The sequence below is a fragment of the Centruroides sculpturatus genome, unplaced genomic scaffold (genome assembly GCF_000671375.1).
Source record: "Centruroides sculpturatus isolate CEXI.00-Female unplaced genomic scaffold, Cexi_2.0 scaffold441, whole genome shotgun sequence".
In the NCBI taxonomy this organism is placed as follows: domain Eukaryota; kingdom Metazoa; phylum Arthropoda; class Arachnida; order Scorpiones; family Buthidae; genus Centruroides; species Centruroides sculpturatus.
Genome location: NW_019384822.1, coordinates 203459 through 226723, shown reverse-complemented (window position 1 = coordinate 226723; position 23265 = coordinate 203459). Strand labels below are relative to the sequence as shown.

General features: G+C 26.6%; 4 protein-coding genes across 9 annotated transcripts in view; 1 reads left to right on the top strand and 3 right to left on the bottom strand.

The window, feature by feature from the left end:
* Positions 1-5138, top strand: part of LOC111629938 — a 35564-nt gene extending 30426 nt beyond the window's left edge. Inside the window, exon 6 of one of the 3 annotated variants that reach the window (XR_002757423.1) lies at positions 4264-5135. Coding sequence is in view for 1 of the 3 variants with exons in the window: in XM_023373898.1 (XP_023229666.1) it covers positions 4264-4347 (84 nt within the window). In the remaining 2 variants the exon portion in view is untranslated. Of the gene's footprint in view, positions 1-4263 lie in introns of all 3 variants that reach the window. The other 2 variants (XM_023373899.1, XM_023373898.1) reach the window with 2 other exon arrangements.
* On the bottom strand, positions 725-3546 carry LOC111629939. The gene is made up of 4 exons (XM_023373900.1): positions 3382-3546; positions 1140-1218; positions 897-935; positions 725-820 (listed from the first exon to the last, which is right to left on the bottom strand). The coding sequence occupies exons 1-4, from the start codon at positions 3538-3540 to the stop codon at positions 759-761; spliced, it is 339 nt and encodes a 112-aa protein (XP_023229668.1). The 5' UTR covers positions 3541-3546; the 3' UTR covers positions 725-758.
* Positions 5139-5968: 830 nt separating the features above from the next.
* On the bottom strand, positions 5969-13376 carry LOC111629937 (vascular endothelial growth factor A-like). Its single transcript, XM_023373896.1, has 7 exons — positions 13212-13376; positions 10970-11048; positions 10727-10765; positions 10630-10650; positions 8393-8577; positions 7695-7984; positions 5969-6308 (listed from the first exon to the last, which is right to left on the bottom strand). The coding sequence occupies exons 1-7, from the start codon at positions 13368-13370 to the stop codon at positions 6203-6205; spliced, it is 879 nt and encodes a 292-aa protein (XP_023229664.1). The 5' UTR covers positions 13371-13376; the 3' UTR covers positions 5969-6202.
* An 892-nt stretch (positions 13377-14268) lies between these two features.
* On the bottom strand, positions 14269-22923 carry LOC111629949 (vascular endothelial growth factor A-like). 4 transcript variants are annotated; one of them, XM_023373911.1, is made up of 6 exons: positions 22643-22923; positions 21552-21659; positions 21372-21465; positions 14913-15106; positions 14551-14843; positions 14269-14471 (listed from the first exon to the last, which is right to left on the bottom strand). In XM_023373911.1, the coding sequence occupies exons 1-6, from the start codon at positions 22643-22645 to the stop codon at positions 14462-14464; spliced, it is 702 nt and encodes a 233-aa protein (XP_023229679.1). In that variant the 5' UTR covers positions 22646-22923; the 3' UTR covers positions 14269-14461. The 4 variants fall into 4 exon arrangements, with proteins under 4 accessions (XP_023229679.1, XP_023229681.1, XP_023229680.1 ...); XM_023373913.1 differs by having other exon boundaries at positions 21552-21625; XM_023373912.1 differs by lacking the exon at positions 22643-22923 and having other exon boundaries at positions 21552-21914.
* Between the last annotated feature and the right edge of the window lie 342 nt (positions 22924-23265).

Below are 23265 nucleotides of genomic sequence, written 5' to 3'. Positions count from 1 at the left end.
TAGTGACTATAATATTGCTTCGCTTACGAACTTTTAGGTCCTGTATTAGATCCACTTTACATTCCACATTGTAGAACATCAGTTTATACAATTACACGATATCCTTTTACGTCTTTTTTTTTAAAATGTGATCTTCTCCGCATCCTCTCATCCCTTACCTCAACAATGTAACTACCTATTTCTACACGGAAACAAACTTTTTACAACCCAATATACAATATATACAAATGTAAAATCTCCAATAGTATAAAGAGAAAAAAAATGTTTTTTTTCCCAAGTAAAATGGATGTTTTTCTTCTATACTTTTCTACTAAGATATTATTTACGATCGTTTTTTATTGCATGGCAGCCATATAGAAAATTAGCAGCAGATATAACTCATAAAGTCAAAAAAACACATTAAGTATCCTTCCACTTTCCAGGAAAAAAATTCCTTCTGATTAATTAGAAAATAATATAAATCAAAAAACATAAAAATGAATAATATACTCGGCCAATATTGAAGAAAAAAATTAAATTTTTTAGAGGATAAACGACCTTTAACTTCAACCCTCTTCACTAAGCCAAAATAAAATTTATCAATACATTTTTTTTAAATGATGGAAATAGAATCTTTTCCAATAATTTTTCATAATTTAGAATTTGGAAATATTTTGAAATAAAATAANCTTATAGATATTCAAATTTACATAATAATAATAAAGATTAAACATTGTAGTAATATATAGAATATAGACTATTCGCAATATGAAATTAGTTTAATTATTATAAATAAGCACAAACTTAACATTAAACGCACCTATACTTGCACTTCCTCCACCTGCAAAGAAATGTATGTAAATGAATATTATAATATTTTAAATTATATTTTAAAAAATAATAAGTGAAATACCAACTTCTATCCAATATTGAATTATGTTGTATACTTTCTAATTCTGAAAAATAACATTTCAAGCATTAATCGTCACACAATAAAAAAAAATTAAAGATGGTCTCGATTTTAGCGGTGATAATTCTTTAAACTTTTAAACTTATTTTTATATTTTATGTAATAGATTTTAAAGCTTAAATTGCGTAAAATAAAATACATATAGTTAAATTTATATAAATTAACATTTAAAATTTTTAATTAAACAAACCTTCCGGCCTGATAAAGTTATCGATGAAATCATTTACTGTATGAATGTCTTTCATACTTATCAGTATACTTTCAGGAATCTATTAATATAAATATATAAATTAATAATATTTATTAATATAATTGCGCTTAATTAATCATACAAATGAATTTATTATCTATAGTATACATTACAAAGTTTTATCATTATAAACGCCATTACTATAATAATAAATGTAATAATTACACGTAAACGTTTTGAGATATCGTAATTAAGTTGTATTGTATTTCAATTATAAAAAGGCCTACTATACAATGATTTTTATAAGAAATTTTTAATCCAATCTTTTATATACTATATTTTAAAATTAATTTTTTTATTGGTTATAAATTTAAAAAAAATCGTTCCTGTCGATTGTTAAGAAGATAAAATATTTAAATTTAGATTTATTCGGTTATTTTTATACAGAAAAATAGATTTATCGAATAACTTTTGTCTATTTTCAGTATGACAAATTATACATCTTCAATACAGATATCATTAATAATAGAAAATATTTTTATTCTAGAGTGAGATAAAGTTATAGTTTTTTTAATGTGACTAAATATACTTCTTATCTTTTATTTTTTTAATAAAATTTTCCGATATTTTCTTCAAAAAATTTTATAAAAATAAAAAAAAAAAAATGGAGGAAGGATAAGGAACTAAATTGACAAGCGGAAATCGGAAAGTGGACAGATTCTTTCAATTTTTGGCTTAAGTAAACACAAATCTAGTTCGAGACATAGTAAAAATTTTTGAAATTTGTTCAGAAAATTTTTTTTTAAATTTCAAATTAAACAAAAATATAAAAAAAATATTAAGAAAAAAAAACGCTTAAACATTCGTTCGAGTTTTTCAATTTTATTTTTATTTTTATATAAACAATAAGATGGCAACGTGTCTAGCATAACAAAAGTTTAATTTCTACGTCGCCATCTAGTATCGAAAAAACAAACCAATTTACTTAATTGTATAATTTCATCTTACTAAAAATGAATTTTAATGTTCTTTTATTTCTAAAAAAATTAATTAAAAAAATAAAAAATAACAGACATAATTTAATTTAATTATTAAGTTATTAAAATTTATCCTTAATGAAAGTGGATTAAAAAACTAATAAAGTACAGTATATTTATTTTGTACAAGTTTTTAAACTAATACAGTTAATGTTAAAATTAAACGTAATTATATTTTATAGTTATTAATAAATCCAGAAAAGATATAAATCATATTAACCAGATGTTAATTTTTATTATTCAAGTGTATCTTAAATTAATAATGAGATTGTATAAATAATTTTTTTAATGCCAGAATTATTATGTTATTTACACAGAATATATTAATTCGAGTGGATATTTTTATCCTACAAAATATAAAAGCAATTTAATTATCATAACATAAATTTAATCGTTTCTTTAAAGTTTTTAAAATATTTTTCTAGAATTTATTTTATTTAATATCCATAAAAGTATTACTTAAATAAGTATTTATAAAGATAAATATATTATTTATAATTAAACTTAATAGAATCTAGTGCATCACACACTTTTCTGCTATAAACATCAAAGTTCAGGCTCATCTTGATGGAATATTGATTTAGAATTTATTATTATTATTCTTTTTCTTTAATATATACAAAAATTCTTTCTCTTTTTCTTCTTTTTCAGTAAAGAATTTTACTACAATTTTGTTTATACATAAATTTAAAATTTTAGAAAAGAACAATGGACCGTATCAATCCAATTACACAATTATAATAGCGGATCAATATTTTAAAAGAGGAATAACTTTTTTCAGTTTAAACAAACAAAAATTATAAACTTAAATTATCCAAAATTCGGCATTTAGAAAATTAAATTTTTTAATATTTTTTAAAATAAAACTTTTAAAAAAAAACTTTATTTTTTCCGTTATTTTTAAATTTAAATTTAAAAAAACACGGATCCAATTGAATTGAACCAATAAAAATTGTCGCATTGTTTAATTTAAATTAAGAAAAAAAAATAAAAAGCTAGTAGTTGATTGGTTAAATTTACGACTATTTCTACGGTTAAGTACTTTTTTTTAATCAAATTGGATTAAAGTTTATTATATAATCAAATAAAAATGGCGATCGTAAATTTTAATAAAGTTGTATTAAAGCATTGGCTTTTATAAAAAAATAATAATAATAAAAGTAAATAAAGTTTTCCGAGTAGAAAAATCTAATTTTTCGAGTTACCTTAAAATAGGTTGCGTTACTTTCGTCTTGATTACGTGAAATAGTCTCGTCATCAGGAAAGACAATGCGATTCTCGGATATAACTAAAGAAATAATAAAAATTATTGAAAACATCCAAACTTTACAAATTTTCATCTTAAGTGGCTCAAACGATAACATTTTGGTTATTTTCTTAAATTTATTACCAACATAAATGTTGTTAAAGTACCCAGAAGTTCATTGGACGAGACTTCTATGACGTATTTCGATAACTGAATTTAAACGTAAATAATTTACTTTATGAAAAAAAATATCTTATAAATATTTCCAAACTTTAAAGCATTGAACTCAGATAATTTAATTTGTACGAATTGATTTTGGCGATGATTATATTTTTGCAACATAATTTATTTTAAATTGACGTCATAAGCAGACGTCATCTGGTTATGAATGCCCTTAATCATTTTTCTAGCAAATAAAATAAATTGTGTATTTTAAAATAATAAATTAATATCTTTGATCGTGTTATAATCGTTTCTGTTTAGATAATATTGCTTATAGTTTAACGTTTAAAAAAAATTGAATAAAGTTACGTAATAAAGTTATCCAATCACATTAAAGAAAAATTATTTAAATTTTATTTGAATATTAAACGACTTTTAACTTTTCTGGGTTAAAAATNTATAAAGGAAAAAAATAAATTCTTTTATAAAATCGATTGAATAGAATAGAATTTATTTTAGAAATCTCATTTTTTTCTTCCCTAAATTAGCTTATAAAATATAAAAATCTATTCAAAATTGCATTGACAAATACTAAACCATGTAGAAAAACCTATGTAATTTCGTTTTTATTAAATTACTTCGATAGAATAACGATTTAAAAAGATTTTTCTTGTTTCAGATATATTGTCTCTTATGTGTGATATCACAATATCAAGTCCTCCAAGACAGCGAAGAGCCGAGGTTCCATGAACTGTCCTGGTAGTTCATGGAACACGGGTTCCATGAACTACCAAGGAACTGTTTACGTCACAACCCAGAAACTATCCCCCAACAGGAACCCAGAAGAGAAAACGTAAGATGCCAATGCGAGTGGAGAATTTTCGAAACCACAGTGTAGATGTAAACAACGCGAAAATATGATATTTTTTATTCTTTGTTGGTGTACGTGTATATCGTATGGTTGTTAAACATATTCAGGAATTTTTTTTCGTGCCAATTTTTACTTTAAAACATTAGAAAATAGTCAATTTAAGTAGTTCAAAAGGTGGATAAGAGTTCGGAGGAACCTGGACGTTGCTGCTAACGACGAAGAGAATGCGAAAAATAAGTAGGATGTATATATATATATAATAAGGCTATTTATGTTACTAAATATAAATCTCTGGTAGTAATCAATCAAGATGCTGCAGAATGGCAAAGTTCCAAGAGACTAATTCGTCTTCATTTGCGAACCATCTGACCAACAAAACAAGCCGAAAAGATCGATACATCCACGAATTACATTTTCCTTTATGACAGACAGCTGACTGTCATTCTTTCCACTTTACCGGATTTTTATTTAAAGAATAAAAAAAGGAATAACCCCTCCGACAGATCTGTTGAATATATTTAATTGAATCGAAACGAAGCTGCCATTTTTGTTTGTTTGTTTTTTTCTATATTTGATACAATTTTATAATCTTTCCTTACATGTCGTTCATGTGTATAAGTGTATATCTTATTCGTTGTATTAAAAATTTAAACTTATACAATTCGTGAATAAACTTATATCAAACCAGATATATGTGTGATATATATTTTATAAAGGGAATTCTTGTAGTAGAATCAATCTGCAAATCACGAATTGTGCATTGTTTTTTCCAAACAATTGAATTTATACGATTCCTTTCCTGTTTTTCCGACCGGATCTTATTTATATTCCTTCTTTTCTTTGATCCAAATCACTTGGAACATGTCAAGGCTGCGTTCTATTTCTCTCCCATATTGTCTCGGCGAAACGGCAACATAAAACAAAATTAGACATTGATGTAACGTTTACTGCTGCATTCGCTTGCTTATCATTGCCTGTTTGATCGATCAAACAGCGTTACGTCCTTTCATTTCTCCTTTTTTTTTTCTTTTTACCTAATTTTTTCTCAGCCCCTTTGATACCACCTGTCGCGATTTAATAAAGAAATTCTTCTCCTTATATTTGGTTCGCTAAACTGCTTAAAATATTTTTAAAAAGTGGAATTTAAATGGAGATTTGCTATATTTATCGACTTTTCAACTGTTGACAACCCGAAATTTATGTGGAGCCAGCTGTTGAGTCTGTATCCGGATCGAATTATTCCCTTATCGAACTGTAGAAGATTTTAGTAAGAAGGCAAAAACTCCCTTTTTTTTCCAGTATGTACGTTGACCAACGGCCTCAACTTACATCGATTGACACATTTGTATTCGTTCGATACTTCTTTGACAGGTGTTTGGGATATAGATCCTAATTGAGGTCGAGAAGCCGGATTTACCCATCAAGTAGTGGATTAATCATCTCGATTCCTGTGCAAACATGGCTACATTAATAATAATTAAGAAGAATGATAAATATTTTACCATTTATTAATAATATTTAGCCATTTCCAGGAGGAGAATAACAGAAAATGGAATTTTATATAAGGTAACAGATGTTTCGTGCCCGTTCAGGTATCTCAATTAATGCTTCACGTGAGAAGTTTTCACCTGAAAACATTCCCAAGATTTTCTTCCTTTCTGCTGTCTTTAAGAACGAAATCCTTAATAAAAATCAAATACAATTTAAAATATTGATGTTTTGAGGTAAAATACCATCTGTCTCTTCACTAGTCTGAAGGGAACAAAATTGAATTTGATGACGTTTCGTTACTTGTACTTTCCGTCCTCATTCTTGAATTTATTTCGATCAATGAGTTTCTCTCCGTTTCGCACCTGCAGTAAATGATGAATTAGAAAGATGTTTAATTTTTATATTAATTTTTTTTTATCTTACACGCGAGAAAACGAATATACTTACATTATGAAACTTTAACGAGTTTCTAACGATAATAATAATTAATAAAGACGATATTTTATATACTTTTAGGTAGTTTGCAAATATAAACATTGTTGTGAGCTGTTGTGATGAATAAAATATTGCGGACGAGTATAAAAAAAATATATATATTTTATACATTTATACGCGTATATATCCATTCGTTGAAGAAACAGTTTGGAAATTTCAATGTGCATATGTAAACAGCTTATAGAAATTTATTCAGAAAGGTAATATTTGAACATTTCTCACATTTAGCAAAAAAATAAATATTAATTTTCTACTCTGACATTCATTATATTTGATGTTTTAAACTAGAGAAGTTAAGAGGAAAAAAATTTCCGCTTTTTCGCCTTAAAGGATGTTTTTCCTGCAAACATTAAAATGCGTGCAGTGATGGCGACATAAAGGGGCATTTAAAAAAAAGAAAAGCATCATTTTTATATTTTTAAATTTAAGCTCGCTTATAAATTTATTAGTAAAATTTTATTTTAAATTTTACAGTTTTATTAATGAGAATATTATCTTTGTAAGCAGAAAATTAAAAAGTTTATTTATAATCAATTAATTCTTCTCTGGAGACAAGACAAATCAGATGCAAGAGTAAACACACTTTAATCGTGTTTAAACATATTATTAACATTTTTTTTAATCAAGAAAATTAAAAAGTAATTAATAATTAAATTGAAAAATATTTCTGCGAAGAAAATTTCTGTAAGCACGTCTATATTTATTTAATTTTCTTTAACTAAAACGTGAGAAATTACCCAATTTTGGATTTAATCACTAGGATTATGGTTAAATTCTATACATTTTTCAATTTTAAATTAAATTTTCAAAGTAGATTTTACATTAGAAAGAAACATTGTTCGGATTTTTATTGGAAAAAAAGAGTCAGAATGACTGAAAAAATATAATAATAATGTAAATTCTAACTTGTTCAAATTTGGCGAAATTACTTGATTTTAATTCATTTTTTTCCTTTAACTTGGAGAAGTCATAAAGGAGTATTGATTGGATAGGTCTTATGGACATTATGGCTTCTGTTATTCTGACATATTTATGGCTTTACAGAATTAAACACAGCTGCATGCACAGCAAAATATTTATGGGAAGAAGCAGAGAATGTAAAGAAGTGGTTACATCAGTTTCACTAAAGAATGTGCGGTAGGCCGCATCGTTGTTATTTTATATTTTGTCAGTGGATAGTAAAGTAAAATTACAACCTTAAAAATGATTTTATAGAGAAAAAAATATATAAATTTTTTTTCTAAAATATTTACCTGCAAGTATCTGTATTGAAGTATAAATTTGTAGAACAAGGACGTTCCCACCGACATTTGCATCTACATTGATCGTGATCCCAGGATTTTAAAGGTCGAGGGCAATCGGCGGCTTGGTGTCCATTAGCACATGAACAGGAACATTCATGATACATTTGTCGATCCGTGCAATGTTCTGGTTTAATGATGCACTGGCATGAACATTTTTCGTGTTTTTCCACTTGTAAAATCTCGTATCCTTCATTCTTGAAAGTAGTAGACCCGCTGCCAGTGTAACGAGCCTTAAGAACCTATAAAAAATTTAAAAAATTCTTTACACTATCGATTCTGAATGTTGAAAAAACTTATCGCTTGGCAAACATGCGGATAATCTAATTATTAGTTACGCACCTATTTATAGAATGGATCATTTCGAGACATAAAACTTCAATATAATTAATTAATAATACTTTTACGTTACTTACTGGCTATAACACCAGCGTTTTACTTAGAAAGAATATTATAAAATGAAAAAAAAAAAAACGAAAAAATCGATTTAAATAAGTCGCGTGTAACGTTTCGTGTTAATCAGTTTATTTTCAAAAATCGATTTTCTTAATTTAGTTGGAGTGTTGCTAAGTTATTAATTGAACAATTAACGTTAATAGTTTTTGGCATTTGCCACGCCGTTTACGGTAATATCACACACATTATACGACCTTAAAACTCTGCATCGTCGTTTGAGTAGGAGAACATTGCATCCTCTGACTCGCGCAACATCCGGAGCATCTGTCTACATAAACACATGTGGGAAAATAGAAGATTGAAAAATTATTTTCTTCAGTTAAACTAACAAGAGTAGGTATCGGTTTACAACCGGCACTTTCAGCAAAAGGTAGAGAATCTGTAAAGAAAGATATGTAGGTAAGGTTATATATATATATAATAAAATTCCAGTCTATACTCAAAGTGAATAATGGGAATTGGAGGAAAAAATAAATACGCGAAGGGAGAAAAAAACGAAATTCTGATCACGTCATTGACCAAATAGACCTACTATCACAAATGGAATTTCCCTATCTTTCTAGCTTTTCTAGTATTCCTCGCCTTCACTCGGAAACATACTTTGCTCGTTTACCACGTTTTTGTTATGCAGATGGAAAAAAATCGACATGGAGAATCACAAATCGAATTTCAAATTAGATGCCTCTTAAATACCACAAAGAACACGCATTCACTTGTCTTTTTTTTTCTTTTTTCTTTTTTTAAAGAGGACGAAGTTAGTGTTTCAATCGGAGAGATTTAGGTGTAACATATGGAGCACTTAAGTGCTGTACTGAGTGAGACAAGTCGTAAGTCAAGTAAATGGACGTCCAGCCTGTATTCTTCTGATAGTCAATTTTGTGGACCAACTCTACCTATACAATAAAGATCCAATATGTCACTATACAATGGTAAAAATGTCAGTGACCATATTATATCCCAAACTTAGATATAAAGCTAAGGGTGAGGTATAAGATAGCAAGAAACAATAAGAACGGTTGAACTCAATAAAAATTAAATTTATAACTTTAACCGAGTTAGAAAAACTGTCCTTTTTTATATATAAGAGCATTATGTCTATATAAAAGAATTATGTATCTTCTTTTAAAACGAGTGAGAAAAATTAAAAACCCTAAAATTCCATTAGAAGTAAAGGGGAAGGACGGAAAGAAAGATGAGACAGATGAAGTTTGGCTTTTCCTCCACATTTCCTGCCAAACTCGTTACACGGTTTGTCACGTGACAATTATGTCTAGAACATTTCGGATGGGCGAACAGAAATGAGGACCGAGCTCGTTTCGACTGACAAATGCCTCAGAAAATCCAAGACCATATAAACATCTTTAGATGATCGTCATGTTTAATGATGGATGGAGAATTAGTCGACAAAACTAGTGCGTATTTTTTCTCTCTCCTTCTTTCTTTCTTCCTATCGACGTTCGGAGCTTTTTTTATTATTATTTTTTATAAAACGTTAAAGTTAAAAATTTGGATATATGAAAATAAGATGCTTCGCATTTGACGGATCGCTTGCCCAATAAGGATTTATAGAAAATGGACTAGAATCTATTTGATTGATTTGCCTTCCATCAGATCTGACACAAAGTTCTCAAGCAGAGAAGTTCTTGCAGAAATTCTATTGGTAAAATTATTTTTTTTTTATCTTTATTTTTATTTCCTTATTCTCATTTCCTTCTCTGTCCACTTTTTATCATGGCATACTTCCTTTAATTTTCTACTCATTTGCTACATGTTAATTAAAATTTAACGCTTGGTTAAATTGAAGGAATTCGTAAAAATAAGACTTCAATTATTTCTTAATCGAAGAAAAAATATTCCAAAAAATTATTAACCATTCCCAGAGTTAAAATAAATATAATCATGTGTTAAAAAATATCATCAATATAAGTTAATCTTATAACGAGATTAAGATATCTTCAATTTTTAATCATGGCAAAAAGTTTAGTATGAAACTTCAAAAATTTGCTATTTCGAAGATTTATACCCTTAAATATATATTTATACAAGAAGTAGGACGGGAAAATTTAGTAGAGTGGAGCTTAAAGTATAAGACTTCTGTCAGAAAATTGATTCCAATTGGGAACTCCTCCTTAATACATCAAGACTTCATACATTTTTTTTATTATTTCCCCTTCTTTCTCGACTGATACTGTAATTTATAATAAAATAACCTTTAAAAAATATACATTTATACATTTCTTCCTATAAAGAAATCAATAGGATTAAATGAAATATTCCTGAAAAATCCTTTATGTATAATTCTTATAGATATTCAAATTTACATAATAATAATAAAGATTAAACATTGTAGTAATATATAGAATATAGACTATTCGCAATATGAAATTAGTTTAATTATTATAAATAAGCACAAACTTAACATTAAACGCACCTATACTTGCACTTCCTCCACCTGCAAAGAAATGTATGTAAATGAATATTATAATATTTTAAATTATATTTTAAAAAATAATAAGTGAAATACCAACTTCTATCCAATATTGAATTATGTTGTATACTTTCTAATTCTGAAAAATAACATTTCAAGCATTAATCGTCACACAATAAAAAAAAATTAAAGATGGTCTCGATTTTAGCGGTGATAATTCTTTAAACTTTTAAACTTATTTTTATATTTTATGTAATAGATTTTAAAGCTTAAATTGCGTAAAATAAAATACATATAGTTAAATTTATATAAATTAACATTTAAAATTTTTAATTAAACAAACCTTCCGGCCTGATAAAGTTATCGATGAAATCATTTACTGTATGAATGTCTTTCATACTTATCAGTATACTTTCAGGAATCTATTAATATAAATATATAAATTAATAATATTTATTAATATAATTGCGCTTAATTAATCATACAAATGAATTTATTATCTATAGTATACATTACAAAGTTTTATCATTATAAACGCCATTACTATAATAATAAATGTAATAATTACACGTAAACGTTTTGAGATATCGTAATTAAGTTGTATTGTATTTCAATTATAAAAAGGCCTACTATACAATGATTTTTATAAGAAATTTTTAATCCAATCTTTTATATACTATATTTTAAAATTAATTTTTTTATTGGTTATAAATTTAAAAAAAATCGTTCCTGTCGATTGTTAAGAAGATAAAATATTTAAATTTAGATTTATTCGGTTATTTTTATACAGAAAAATAGATTTATCGAATAACTTTTGTCTATTTTCAGTATGACAAATTATACATCTTCAATACAGATATCATTAATAATAGAAAATATTTTTATTCTAGAGTGAGATAAAGTTATAGTTTTTTTAATGTGACTAAATATACTTCTTATCTTTTATTTTTTTAATAAAATTTTCCGATATTTTCTTCAAAAAATTTTATAAAAATAAAAAAAAAAAAATGGAGGAAGGATAAGGAACTAAATTGACAAGCGGAAATCGGAAAGTGGACAGATTCTTTCAATTTTTGGCTTAAGTAAACACAAATCTAGTTCGAGACATAGTAAAAATTTTTGAAATTTGTTCAGAAAATTTTTTTTTAAATTTCAAATTAAACAAAAATATAAAAAAAATATTAAGAAAAAAAAACGCTTAAACATTCGTTCGAGTTTTTCAATTTTATTTTTATTTTTATATAAACAATAAGATGGCAACGTGTCTAGCATAACAAAAGTTTAATTTCTACGTCGCCATCTAGTATCGAAAAAACAAACCAATTTACTTAATTGTATAATTTCATCTTACTAAAAATGAATTTTAATGTTCTTTTATTTCTAAAAAAATTAATTAAAAAAATAAAAAATAACAGACATAATTTAATTTAATTATTAAGTTATTAAAATTTATCCTTAATGAAAGTGGATTAAAAAACTAATAAAGTACAGTATATTTATTTTGTACAAGTTTTTAAACTAATACAGTTAATGTTAAAATTAAACGTAATTATATTTTATAGTTATTAATAAATCCAGAAAAGATATAAATCATATTAACCAGATGTTAATTTTTATTATTCAAGTGTATCTTAAATTAATAATGAGATTGTATAAATAATTTTTTTAATGCCAGAATTATTATGTTATTTACACAGAATATATTAATTCGAGTGGATATTTTTATCCTACAAAATATAAAAGCAATTTAATTATCATAACATAAATTTAATCGTTTCTTTAAAGTTTTTAAAATATTTTTCTAGAATTTATTTTATTTAATATCCATAAAAGTATTACTTAAATAAGTATTTATAAAGATAAATATATTATTTATAATTAAACTTAATAGAATCTAGTGCATCACACACTTTTCTGCTATAAACATCAAAGTTCAGGCTCATCTTGATGGAATATTGATTTAGAATTTATTATTATTATTCTTTTTCTTTAATATATACAAAAATTCTTTCTCTTTTTCTTCTTTTTCAGTAAAGAATTTTACTACAATTTTGTTTATACATAAATTTAAAATTTTAGAAAAGAACAATGGACCGTATCAATCCAATTACACAATTATAATAGCGGATCAATATTTTAAAAGAGGAATAACTTTTTTCAGTTTAAACAAACAAAAATTATAAACTTAAATTATCCAAAATTCGGCATTTAGAAAATTAAATTTTTTAATATTTTTTAAAATAAAACTTTTAAAAAAAAACTTTATTTTTTCCGTTATTTTTAAATTTAAATTTAAAAAAACACGGATCCAATTGAATTGAACCAATAAAAATTGTCGCATTGTTTAATTTAAATTAAGAAAAAAAAATAAAAAGCTAGTAGTTGATTGGTTAAATTTACGACTATTTCTACGGTTAAGTACTTTTTTTTAATCAAATTGGATTAAAGTTTATTATATAATCAAATAAAAATGGCGATCGTAAATTTTAATAAAGTTGTATTAAAGCATTGGCTTTTATAAAAAAATAATAATAATAAAAGTAAATAAAGTTTTCCGAGTAGAAAAATCTAATTTTTCGAGTTACCTTAAAATAGGTTGCGTTACTTTCGTCTTGATTACGTGAAATAGTCTCGTCATCAGGAAAGACAATGCGATTCTCGGATATAACTAAAGAAATAATAAAAATTATTGAAAACATCCAAACTTTACAAATTTTCATCTTAAGTGGCTCAAACGATAACATTTTGGTTATTTTCTTAAATTTATTACCAACATAAATGTTGTTAAAGTACCCAGAAGTTCATTGGACGAGACTTCTATGACGTATTTCGATAACTGAATTTAAACGTAAATAATTTACTTTATGAAAAAAAATATCTTATAAATATTTCCAAACTTTAAAGCATTGAACTCAGATAATTTAATTTGTACGAATTGATTTTGGCGATGATTATATTTTTGCAACATAATTTATTTTAAATTGACGTCATAAGCAGACGTCATCTGGTTATGAATGCCCTTAATCATTTTTCTAGCAAATAAAATAAATTGTGTATTTTAAAATAATAAATTAATATCTTTGATCGTGTTATAATCGTTTCTGTTTAGATAATATTGCTTATAGTTTAACGTTTAAAAAAAATTGAATAAAGTTACGTAATAAAGTTATCCAATCACATTAAAGAAAAATTATTTAAATTTTATTTGAATATTAAACGACTTTTAACTTTTCTGGGTTAAAAATAAATAAAAACATAATTTTAATAAGTAAAATATTTTATACTACAAAAGATAAACAATGTTTTTAATAATTATTTTCAGTGGTTTCACTTTTCATTATTTAAACTTGTCCTTGAAGTTTAAAGTTTTAAAGATCAACAAATATTTAAGCTCCGAGATTAAATGGCATAAGAAAACAATCCCCATAAAATTAAAAGTTAAAAAAAAATTAATTAACTTTTCAAAATTAATTAGAAAATTTAAATAAAAATAGCAAATAATAATAATCGTTTTCATTCCAATTTAATTAAAACATAAATGCGTATTACATTTAACGAAGAAAAACTTTAAAAATTTAAATATTACAAATATAATTAATAAGATTTTAATTATTGAAACATTTCAAGAATTTTAAACTCGGTTATGTACGTATCGCCATCTGCCGTCACGAATACATAACAAAATTGAAAATATCAAAATTTTATTTTACATATTAAATTGACATCAATAAACCATAATAAAATGTATTTAGTAAATTTAATATATGTTTTAGTGATTAAATCAATAAAGTTTACATTTAATTAACATTTTAATGATTTCTTTGCCTTATTTTCGTCACTCGCATCTAAAAATAGAAAAACAAAAATGTTACTAGACGGAAAAATTTATTTTTACTTATTAGAATTAATAATAGAAAGACTTGCTTGCAAATTTCCGAATTAAATGTATAACCAGTTGAACATTCTTCCACTTCCTTACATTTACATTGGCATGTTTCTACATCCCATAGCTTATCAGAAGCCAAACAATCCGCTATCTGATTGCTATTCTTACAGATACACTTGCACATTCGTGGATCGTGAGTTTGTTCATTCGTACAATCGCTTGGATTTATTTTACATTTACAACCGCACTCCGTATGCTCTTCGATTGTAAGTATCTCGTCTTCTATAAGTTCCATCAAGCCTTTTTCTATGTTGTAGTTGAATCGAGATACCTTTTAAAAATAGAAATTTGTAATTAAGTTGCAAGAAGAATAAGTTCCAAAAAGAGAGTTCATTCTTACTCTATAATTCTTTTCTATTGTTTTTAAGGGTGCGCATTCTAGAACTGCAACACCGCAACATCCTTTACAACGATCAACAATGACACATTTTGGGATGGTGAATAATGTTGGATCCGATGAAGGTGGCATAGCAATTACAGTTTCTACTGGTTGACAATTGCTGATACTTTCGTCAAATTCTAAAAGATTTTCACCTGAAAAATTGGGGAAATTTTATGTTGCAATATTTGTAATAATTTTATATATATATATTCTGGATTAGTATTATACTATAATTAAGAATAAACATTAATTAATTTCAGTGTTATTATTTCAGTAGGTAAGTAAATTAACGGATGAAAATGAGTAAAAATTGCTTTATTACCTACAAGAATTCTGATTAATTTTATTCTTAGAATTAAACAAAATAATTTTAGTATTTGATAAGCTTCTAGTGTTTTCGTTAATGAATAAAAAAAGATGGCGAACGTGTTTAAAATATAACATAATTTTGGATTGAAAGAGAAAAACTAAAAACATTTTTTGAAATTTTATTGAAAATAATTTTTATGCAGAAATATTCTAATAATATCCGGCCAATAATAAAAGTTCTTTTATCATCAATTTATTTTAGTTGAATTATGTTGTTCAGACCTCGATTCGAAAAAGGCGGAAGTTTTATAGTTTACAAGTGCAGAAACCTCACGACTTTAAACCATATGATTTTAATATAAACTTTAATCTACATACTTGAAATTATTCCCAAAGTTTATTAGCTTCAATATAGTTAGTTCTATCTCTCTTTTAATGTTGAGCTAATGTTCAATCATACAGTATAATTGTGGTTCATCGATCATAATATTGTTAAATCGCTTGTATAAATTAAATTTTTTAAATTATTTGCAAACTCATCAATGTCTCTTATGATATTGATGAGTTGTTTTAACGAAATTATTTTCTAATACTGTCATCGTTTCAGCAGAATATAAATATTACTATCAATATGTTTACTCACTTTATTTATTGGGCCGAACCATTCACAAGCACGGGTTTTCACCCTTTTACGAATGTAATAAAAATATGTAAAACTTTTTAGGACTGCAATTTGAAAAAAGATATACCCATAAATTCCCACTGTCGTCCGTCTGTTGTCTACCCTTCTGTAATCTCGAGAATGGAGTTAGATAGATGAAATCCGAGAAGAGATATAGAAACCTTAAAAACAGTAGGTAAGTAGACCCCCCGATTAACTAAATTCGAACTTCCGATCAAAATCGGAAGTCGCGTTATTTCAATTCAAAAAATTNTGTTGTCTACCCTTCTGTAATCTCGAGAATGGAGTTAGATAGATGAAATCCGAGAAGAGATATAGAAACCTTAAAAACAGTAGGTAAGTAGACCCCCCGATTAACTAAATTCGAACTTCCGATCAAAATCGGAAGTCGCGTTATTTCAATTCAAAAAAATCCCCCCAAAGGTGTTAGATAGACGACCGGAACGAGCCAATTCCTAAAGGAAAAGTATGATATAAAGGGGCAAGACACTACAAATTTGAAGATGGAAAGCATATATTTTAACAATTAAATAAATTAAATAATATAAATTAAAAATATGATTAAAAATTGCAGCCCGGCATTGTGACAATGTCACAATAAAATAATTGCTCGTTTTTTCTTCTGTTTGTGTCTCTTTCATTGATTTTATTCCTATATCTTCTGTCTAAAACTTTGCTTTGCTTTAAGCTAAACTTTATAAGATTTTGATTTTATAATTTTCCATACAAATTTCCAAATAAAATATAGAAGCAATACAAAGCAATTCCATTTATAATTCCATACAAAATTATTACGAATAGATAAAATGGAATTAAAAAATCTAAATAAATAAGCAAGCAATTCTCAATTTTTTTTGTGTGTGTTCGCAAAGAAACAGTAAAAATGTTAATTTTAACACTGAATGTATGCAAAACTCTCAATATTTTCAGAAAGGCACCAAAATCTCGATTTGCTATGGAAAATATTTTAGTTAGCTCTTCTTCAGCTCATATAAATCTTATATGGAGTCGGAAAAAGGTAAACTTTAAATGAAAGATGTGTGAAACAATATACATTTTTGTACTTTTGTTTAAATATGCCATCCTTGTATGTTTACACAATAGCATATTCTTGAAGTTTTCTTTACGTATGAGGCATTTCCAGTTCGAATGGCAATATACATATTATAAAAATATTAATAAACTAGTATTTGGAGATCTCGGGTTCAATTCCCTCTCAGTATCTTTGGAAGCGTACAGTACTCTAATTTGTATATAGAAAAAGAGAATTAAATTTTAAATTTAAAAAGACATTTTTTAAATGTTGTTCAAAGCTTAAAATTTAATTCTCTTTTTCTATATACAAATTAGAGAATTAAATTTTAAATTTAAAAAGACATTTTTTAAATGTTGTTCAAAGCATCGTCGATTTTATTTATCGTGCTTCTTTGCTAATTCTTTGTCAATTTTATTGCGTATGCAATAAAATTGACAAAAAGAATTCAACGATTTCTAATTATCTCCACGCATAAAGCGAGTGTCATTCTGCAAAAATTAGAAAATTGTTGACATACATTGCTAATATGCAGAGCCGTAACTAGGGTATGGCCAATGTGGCCCCGCGATAGGTGCCAACGAGAAGGTTTCAGAATAATATGTATTCGAAATTAATAACACAAAAAAATTTTTATATTTATATAGTATTTAAATGTCATTAGATAATTTTTTACCACTGCATTTTTTAGAATAAAATTATTATTTTTAATGCACCATTTTAATTAAAAAAATTAAAAAATGCACCATTTAATTAAAATTAAATCAGTTGAAACATAATATTTCTGAAAGTGTGGATAAAGTACTTGTTGTCTGTCTTGATTGATTTGGTTATATTTCATCCAGGCAGATTTGAGTCTTTATAGCACATTTTTGTAAAGTGTTAGTTTTGCTTTCAATTGGCAGTGAAGAAACATTTTGCCTTTAATATATATATATATATATATATATAAAGATAGATAATATTATATTGCACTNATTTAAATGTCATTAGATAATTTTTTACAATAGAATTTTTTAGAATAAAATTATTATTTTTTAATAATAAAAATTAAAAAGGCGCCATTTTTATTCTTGGCCATAGGCGTCCAAAATCCTAGTTACGGCTTTGCTAATATGCTTCCAGAAGAATGAAATATTTTGGAATTTCTATCAAAAAGATTTAATGCTAATCATACAAAACCTACAACAAACACCCTCTAATGTACTCGTGCATGGATCACAGTTCACTTGCAAATTTTTGACTATATCAATATTTATGAAATACGCAGCATTTGTCAGTCCTTAGAATGGCGGTCGAATTAGCTTAAAGCCCTTCACCATCCAGGTCATACTACCGCTGTATGATTATCGGAGTCCTCAATTTTTGAAACTCCACCAACGATATGAATAATGTATACAACTATCAATGGGCGATTTGTCACGATCTCGTTTCTTCTTTCAATATGGTTTTAATCATATTTTTACTATTGAATTAAGATCTTTAAACGCATTTCCTATTGACTGCAACACGATATGGATACAAAAAAGAACTGAGCACTTTTATCTGATGGATCGACATATTAACGAGAAAAAGCCATGATTCATTCTTATCTGATCTGGAAGAAATTGATTTTGATCGAAAAATCTTCTGTGTGCCATCTTGTACTGTACATGTCCTGCTGTACGCTTCCCAATCTGCTGAAGAACCTCTTTTGTTGCAAAATATTTCTACAACGAAATTCTCCATTGAGTCAGATTATTAAATGGATAAGCATCGTCGCTTCCCCGTTAAGTAAACGTAATACATCATCGTGCCCCGAACCCGATTCAATTCATCCATATCGACCATACCTAATGGATATCGATAACTCTGGATACAGATTAACGCCTGGTGATATGTCTGATATTTCTTAATTAACGAATTTCCAAAATTTAAATGTAAATTAACTGCTAACAAGATAATTACGTAATGGGTAGGTAAAGTCGAGATGCTTAGTAATTAAGAAATGTACATTTTCTGTACGTATCAAAATTTAGCAGAAGAATAGCGAAAACAGATGTTTAATGTATGGCACGATCCACGATGGAAACGCCCTCTCGTGGTCCGAACAAGAATGTCGAAGAGGTCGGGGGTTGTTCGCGATGATGTCACGAAGTATGGGTGGGTCGTTTAGTAGTGACGTCTCGTCATAAGCCGGTAAAGGAAGTTTAAAAATATTACGTCACGCCCATTCATAATTGGAATAGAAATATTCTCTCGTATTCCTTATTTATTTTTAAATACAATAAAGATAAATGTTAATACGTGTGTTATTTTAATTAGAAAAAGTAAACAAATTATTTTATTGTTTAAAAATATAATATTTAGAATATTTAATAATTAATTTAAGTTTTTGAATTTTTATGCATCGGTCAGAATTCGTGCAAATGTTCATTGTTAATTAGGATTTACAGAAAAGATACTATTATGCTTCTGTTTCGCCTTAATTGTTGTCACAATTGGACATGATTATATTTAGTTACGGATATTTTTTCATATCAATAACGACAAAAGAATTATCTGCTTGAATTAGCAATTTTTTACTTAATTTTATTTTTAAGATAGTCGTGGTAACAATGCAAGCAGGCATCTGATAAATAAAAAAAAAAAAACTCTTTGTTCTGAGAGGATTGTGCTTGAATCCGGTCTATGATTCAAGAATTTTTAGTTCTTCAAAGATATACCGGATCTGTTTTTTTCCCTCGTAGATAGATAGGAATTTTTGAAGGCAAATCGAAAAATACTTGGAAGTGTTAAATGAGCGAGATATATCAGATCCCCTTATTATACTTTATACGATTATTTAGTGGGTGCAGGATAACCTTTGAAGGAGTCTTTCGAAGCTCTAGCAGTTCTCAAGAAAATACAACACTAATGAAGCTATATAGTCTCATCAGTCTTGTAGTTTTATAATCTCTATAGTTTCATAGCCACTATAGTCTCGTAATCTTTACATAATCTCATAGGACTATGAGACTAACGTTCTGTATACTATAAGACTACATAGCACTTGGGAATACATAACTGTATGATTCCTATAGGACCAAGAAGCTTTTTTTTTTGAACTCCTATAATTCATCTATGCGTAAAAATGATTTATTTTAAAAATAATCGTTCGACGTTTGATAATAATTATGTTTTACTATAAAATGACAATTTGAAAATTATCATAATAATTTTTATTCTTTTAATTCATTTAAATTTAAATTTAAAATGAACAATATAACGATTAATCATATTTCTTAAAAATGAAGATAGTTTGATGATTCAGGGCATTAACTAAAAGTAATTATTTTTACGTGACGTGTATTGAATACTACATTATAGAATACAATATGAAAAGTTACATTTCCTGAAAATTTTCTGCTTCATTGACGTATCAGGCTATTTTTAGATGATTTTTCTATAAAAATTAAAGCATACCCATAAAAACTGGCGAAGAACCGCATTCCTTTTTTGGTTATTTGACTTGTTAAGAATTATTCTGTGATATTCATATTTTTAGATAATCTGGAAAGAATAGAAGTGCCCACATAACATCATAACAGGCATCCTTGACACTATGTCAGACAAAAACAAATTATTGTAGTAACAACCTACAGCGTAAAATTTCGTGCAAATAACTTAAATTAAAGCAAAAATAACCACATAAATGATACCTTGTTATTACATATTCTATTTTTATTCAAATTAACCGAAAAATATGCATTGCAAAAAGAAAATCGGAATTACTCTCAATGGATAAACTCGGAAATATTTTTTATCTTAGTTCAACGGCATTTTTTCTTCTCTACTCTGACTTGTGAGGGTATGAAAAGAAGGCATCCCGGGCGTCAACGTACTGTACTTACGGTCTTCTCGACACGACAAGTTCCCACGCTCTTATGAATGGATGCGGCCAGTTTCACTGTAGTAGGCCAACATACGCGACTCTGTGGCACAAAGAACTGGATTTCCACCTTGCTGTGAGCTACACTACTCATTCTAGCTTAACATTCTTTCCCTAGGAAAAGTTTCGAGAAGACATGAATGGCATTTCTTGCCTACTCGACTTAACCTTTTCCATCGAGTAACCGTCGAACGTTTATCATTTTTTATGAAAAATAACGCATCTCTCTTCGTCACTGCATATTAGAGCAACACCTACTCTATCGGATGGATATTATCTATGATTAATTGGAGCCATCCCACATCTGTTCGAATATATCTACCCATCTGTCAACAGGCACCCTAACGTGTCCAACGTGTATCGATCATGTAATGGTTATTATATAACACGCCATGCATTCCTTGCTACAACTAAATGTGTCATACATCTGCGATAAAATTATGTTACATAAAAAATGTATTTTTGTATTCATATATAACTCACCTGTATAGTTTCTATAACCTCCATCCACAAATTTATCAAAAAATTCTTTACTGGACTTCACGTCTTGCATCTCTAACAACAAGGAATTTGGTATCTTCAAACATTAAAAAAATTGATAAATTTATAAAAATTGTATCCTTACATGTTAAAAATAGCCGAAAGATTAAAAAAAAAACTCACCTCGCTCATGCATGGAACGAAAATTAAAGGGAAAATAGCCCATAAAATGTAAAAAAAATTGCTCGTGTTATACACTAAAGAAGACATTATTGTTTCAAAAATGGATTCCTCGAAATGAAAAGAATAATGATTAGTCGGTTGATATCACATGATATAGTTATGTAATTTTGGTTGACGTTTGTAATTTACATTTTTTTTCCTTCTTTTACTTTAATAAAAATGTTTTGTAATCTTTTCTATTGTTATTTAGATAAAGATCTATTGTGAAAATTGTATACTAAAAAAATAATAATAATTAAAGATATTCATGAATATTTTAGAAAATTTTCAAACTGACTTGCCAGTTATGTAATTTTTTTTATAAAGTAATTCTCTTAACATGTAACTTTAAACGTCGATAAAGACATACATTTCTCATAACACAGTAAGAAGATATATATTTCCTACTATAAGACTTCTTATGTTTTTTTCCATTTAACATGAAAAATTTTACATTTAAAATATTCAAGTTTATTTCGTATATATCTTTATATAAATCTATATAAAATCTTTATTCACTACAAAACAATTAATTATTTTTAGTGTAGATAAATTATTTTCCTGTAAATAATAAGCGGGAAATTTTATCATGTAAAAAATAGCGTAAGACATTACAAATATCATAATTATAGCTTGTAATTTCTTCGTAAACAATTAAAATTAATTTTTTTTTCTTATATTTTACTGAAGAAAAACCATCATTTTGGAGAAATTTAGAGTTTCATAATTGAATCTATTTAAACTTATAAAATTCATCTTTAATCTGAAGAAAATTATAAACTGAAAAATAACCTTTTTTTAATAATTTAGATTTAAAAATATAAAATGTAAAACATATTTGTAGTGTTTGCAGTGAAGCATCGAAACTTTTAGTAGGTGTTTTAAACAAAGGATGATTAATAGAACCATTTAAATGCTTTAAAACTTAATAAAAAACAGTTTAAATCAACAGAGAAGAGTAAATTAATTAAAGCAAACGGAAATAAACCAGAAACGTTCAAACAGATCGCATACATTTGCAGTTTAATCTCAGCATCACCTGGAATATTTACCATTTGTCTCTGTTTATCCTCTTAATGGTCACATTTGCAAGTTTAAATCCACACAGAACGAAATTTAACAATTTTAAGTATAGCCACATGTTCCTATTTAATGCCACATTCGTCTGTTTTGTTCTTCTCCAAACTCAATTTCTGTTACTCTAACTTATATCTGTGACATCAAACAGATATTTCTCCACTCAGCTCTTCATGATCATTATTCTAATTAATGTTATCTGTGTTGAGTATAATATATGTAAAATTCATTAAAATCTCCGTTAATTGTACGTAGAAGTTTTAAATAAAACTAAAACATTTTTTAAATTTAATTTTTTAATTACGTAATTCGTATTCTAAAAATAATTAATATATTTTATTAACAGATGGCAGCACAATTATTTTATAGCAAGTTTTCTGAAGATAATGAATTTAATTCAAACTGTTTAGAATTTATTATATGAATTTTTCTATTGTTAATTTACACTCGTCTATATATATTGAAGAATTAAAAAATATTGAATTAACAACTGGAGTCTATGAAATAACGCAAGTACAGTACAATGCAATGTACTTAGAAACCTTTTTTCAGCTATTATGCTTATCCAATGGGGTTTTAAGGATATTTCCCTTGCTAT

Excerpts from the sequence above, each read along its gene's own strand:
- LOC111629939 (XM_023373900.1), bottom strand. The coding sequence starts at position 3,540 with ATGTTATCGTTTGAGCCACTTAAGATGAAAATTTGTAAAGTTTGGATG. Across the intron at positions 1,219-3,381 it reads GTAACGCAACCTATTTTAAG|ATTCCTGAAAGTATACTGAT; the intron begins GTAACTCGAAAA and ends TTATATTAATAG. Across the intron at positions 936-1,139 it reads TAACTTTATCAGGCCGGAAG|AATTAGAAAGTATACAACAT; the intron begins GTTTGTTTAATT and ends GTTATTTTTCAG.
- LOC111629937 (XM_023373896.1), bottom strand. The coding sequence starts at position 13,370 with ATGTTATCGTTTGAGCCACTTAAGATGAAAATTTGTAAAGTTTGGATG. Across the intron at positions 8,578-10,629 it reads TGGAGGAAGTGCAAGTATAG|ATTCTCTACCTTTTGCTGAA; the intron begins GTGCGTTTAATG and ends CTTTCTTTACAG. Across the intron at positions 7,985-8,392 it reads CGACGATGCAGAGTTTTAAG|GTTCTTAAGGCTCGTTACAC; the intron begins GTCGTATAATGT and ends AATTTTTTATAG.
- LOC111629949 (XM_023373911.1), bottom strand. Across the intron at positions 21,466-21,551 it reads TCGTTCCATGCATGAGCGAG|ATACCAAATTCCTTGTTGTT; the intron begins GTGAGTTTTTTT and ends TAATGTTTGAAG. Across the intron at positions 15,107-21,371 it reads AGGTTATAGAAACTATACAG|GTGAAAATCTTTTAGAATTT; the intron begins GTGAGTTATATA and ends CCAATTTTTCAG.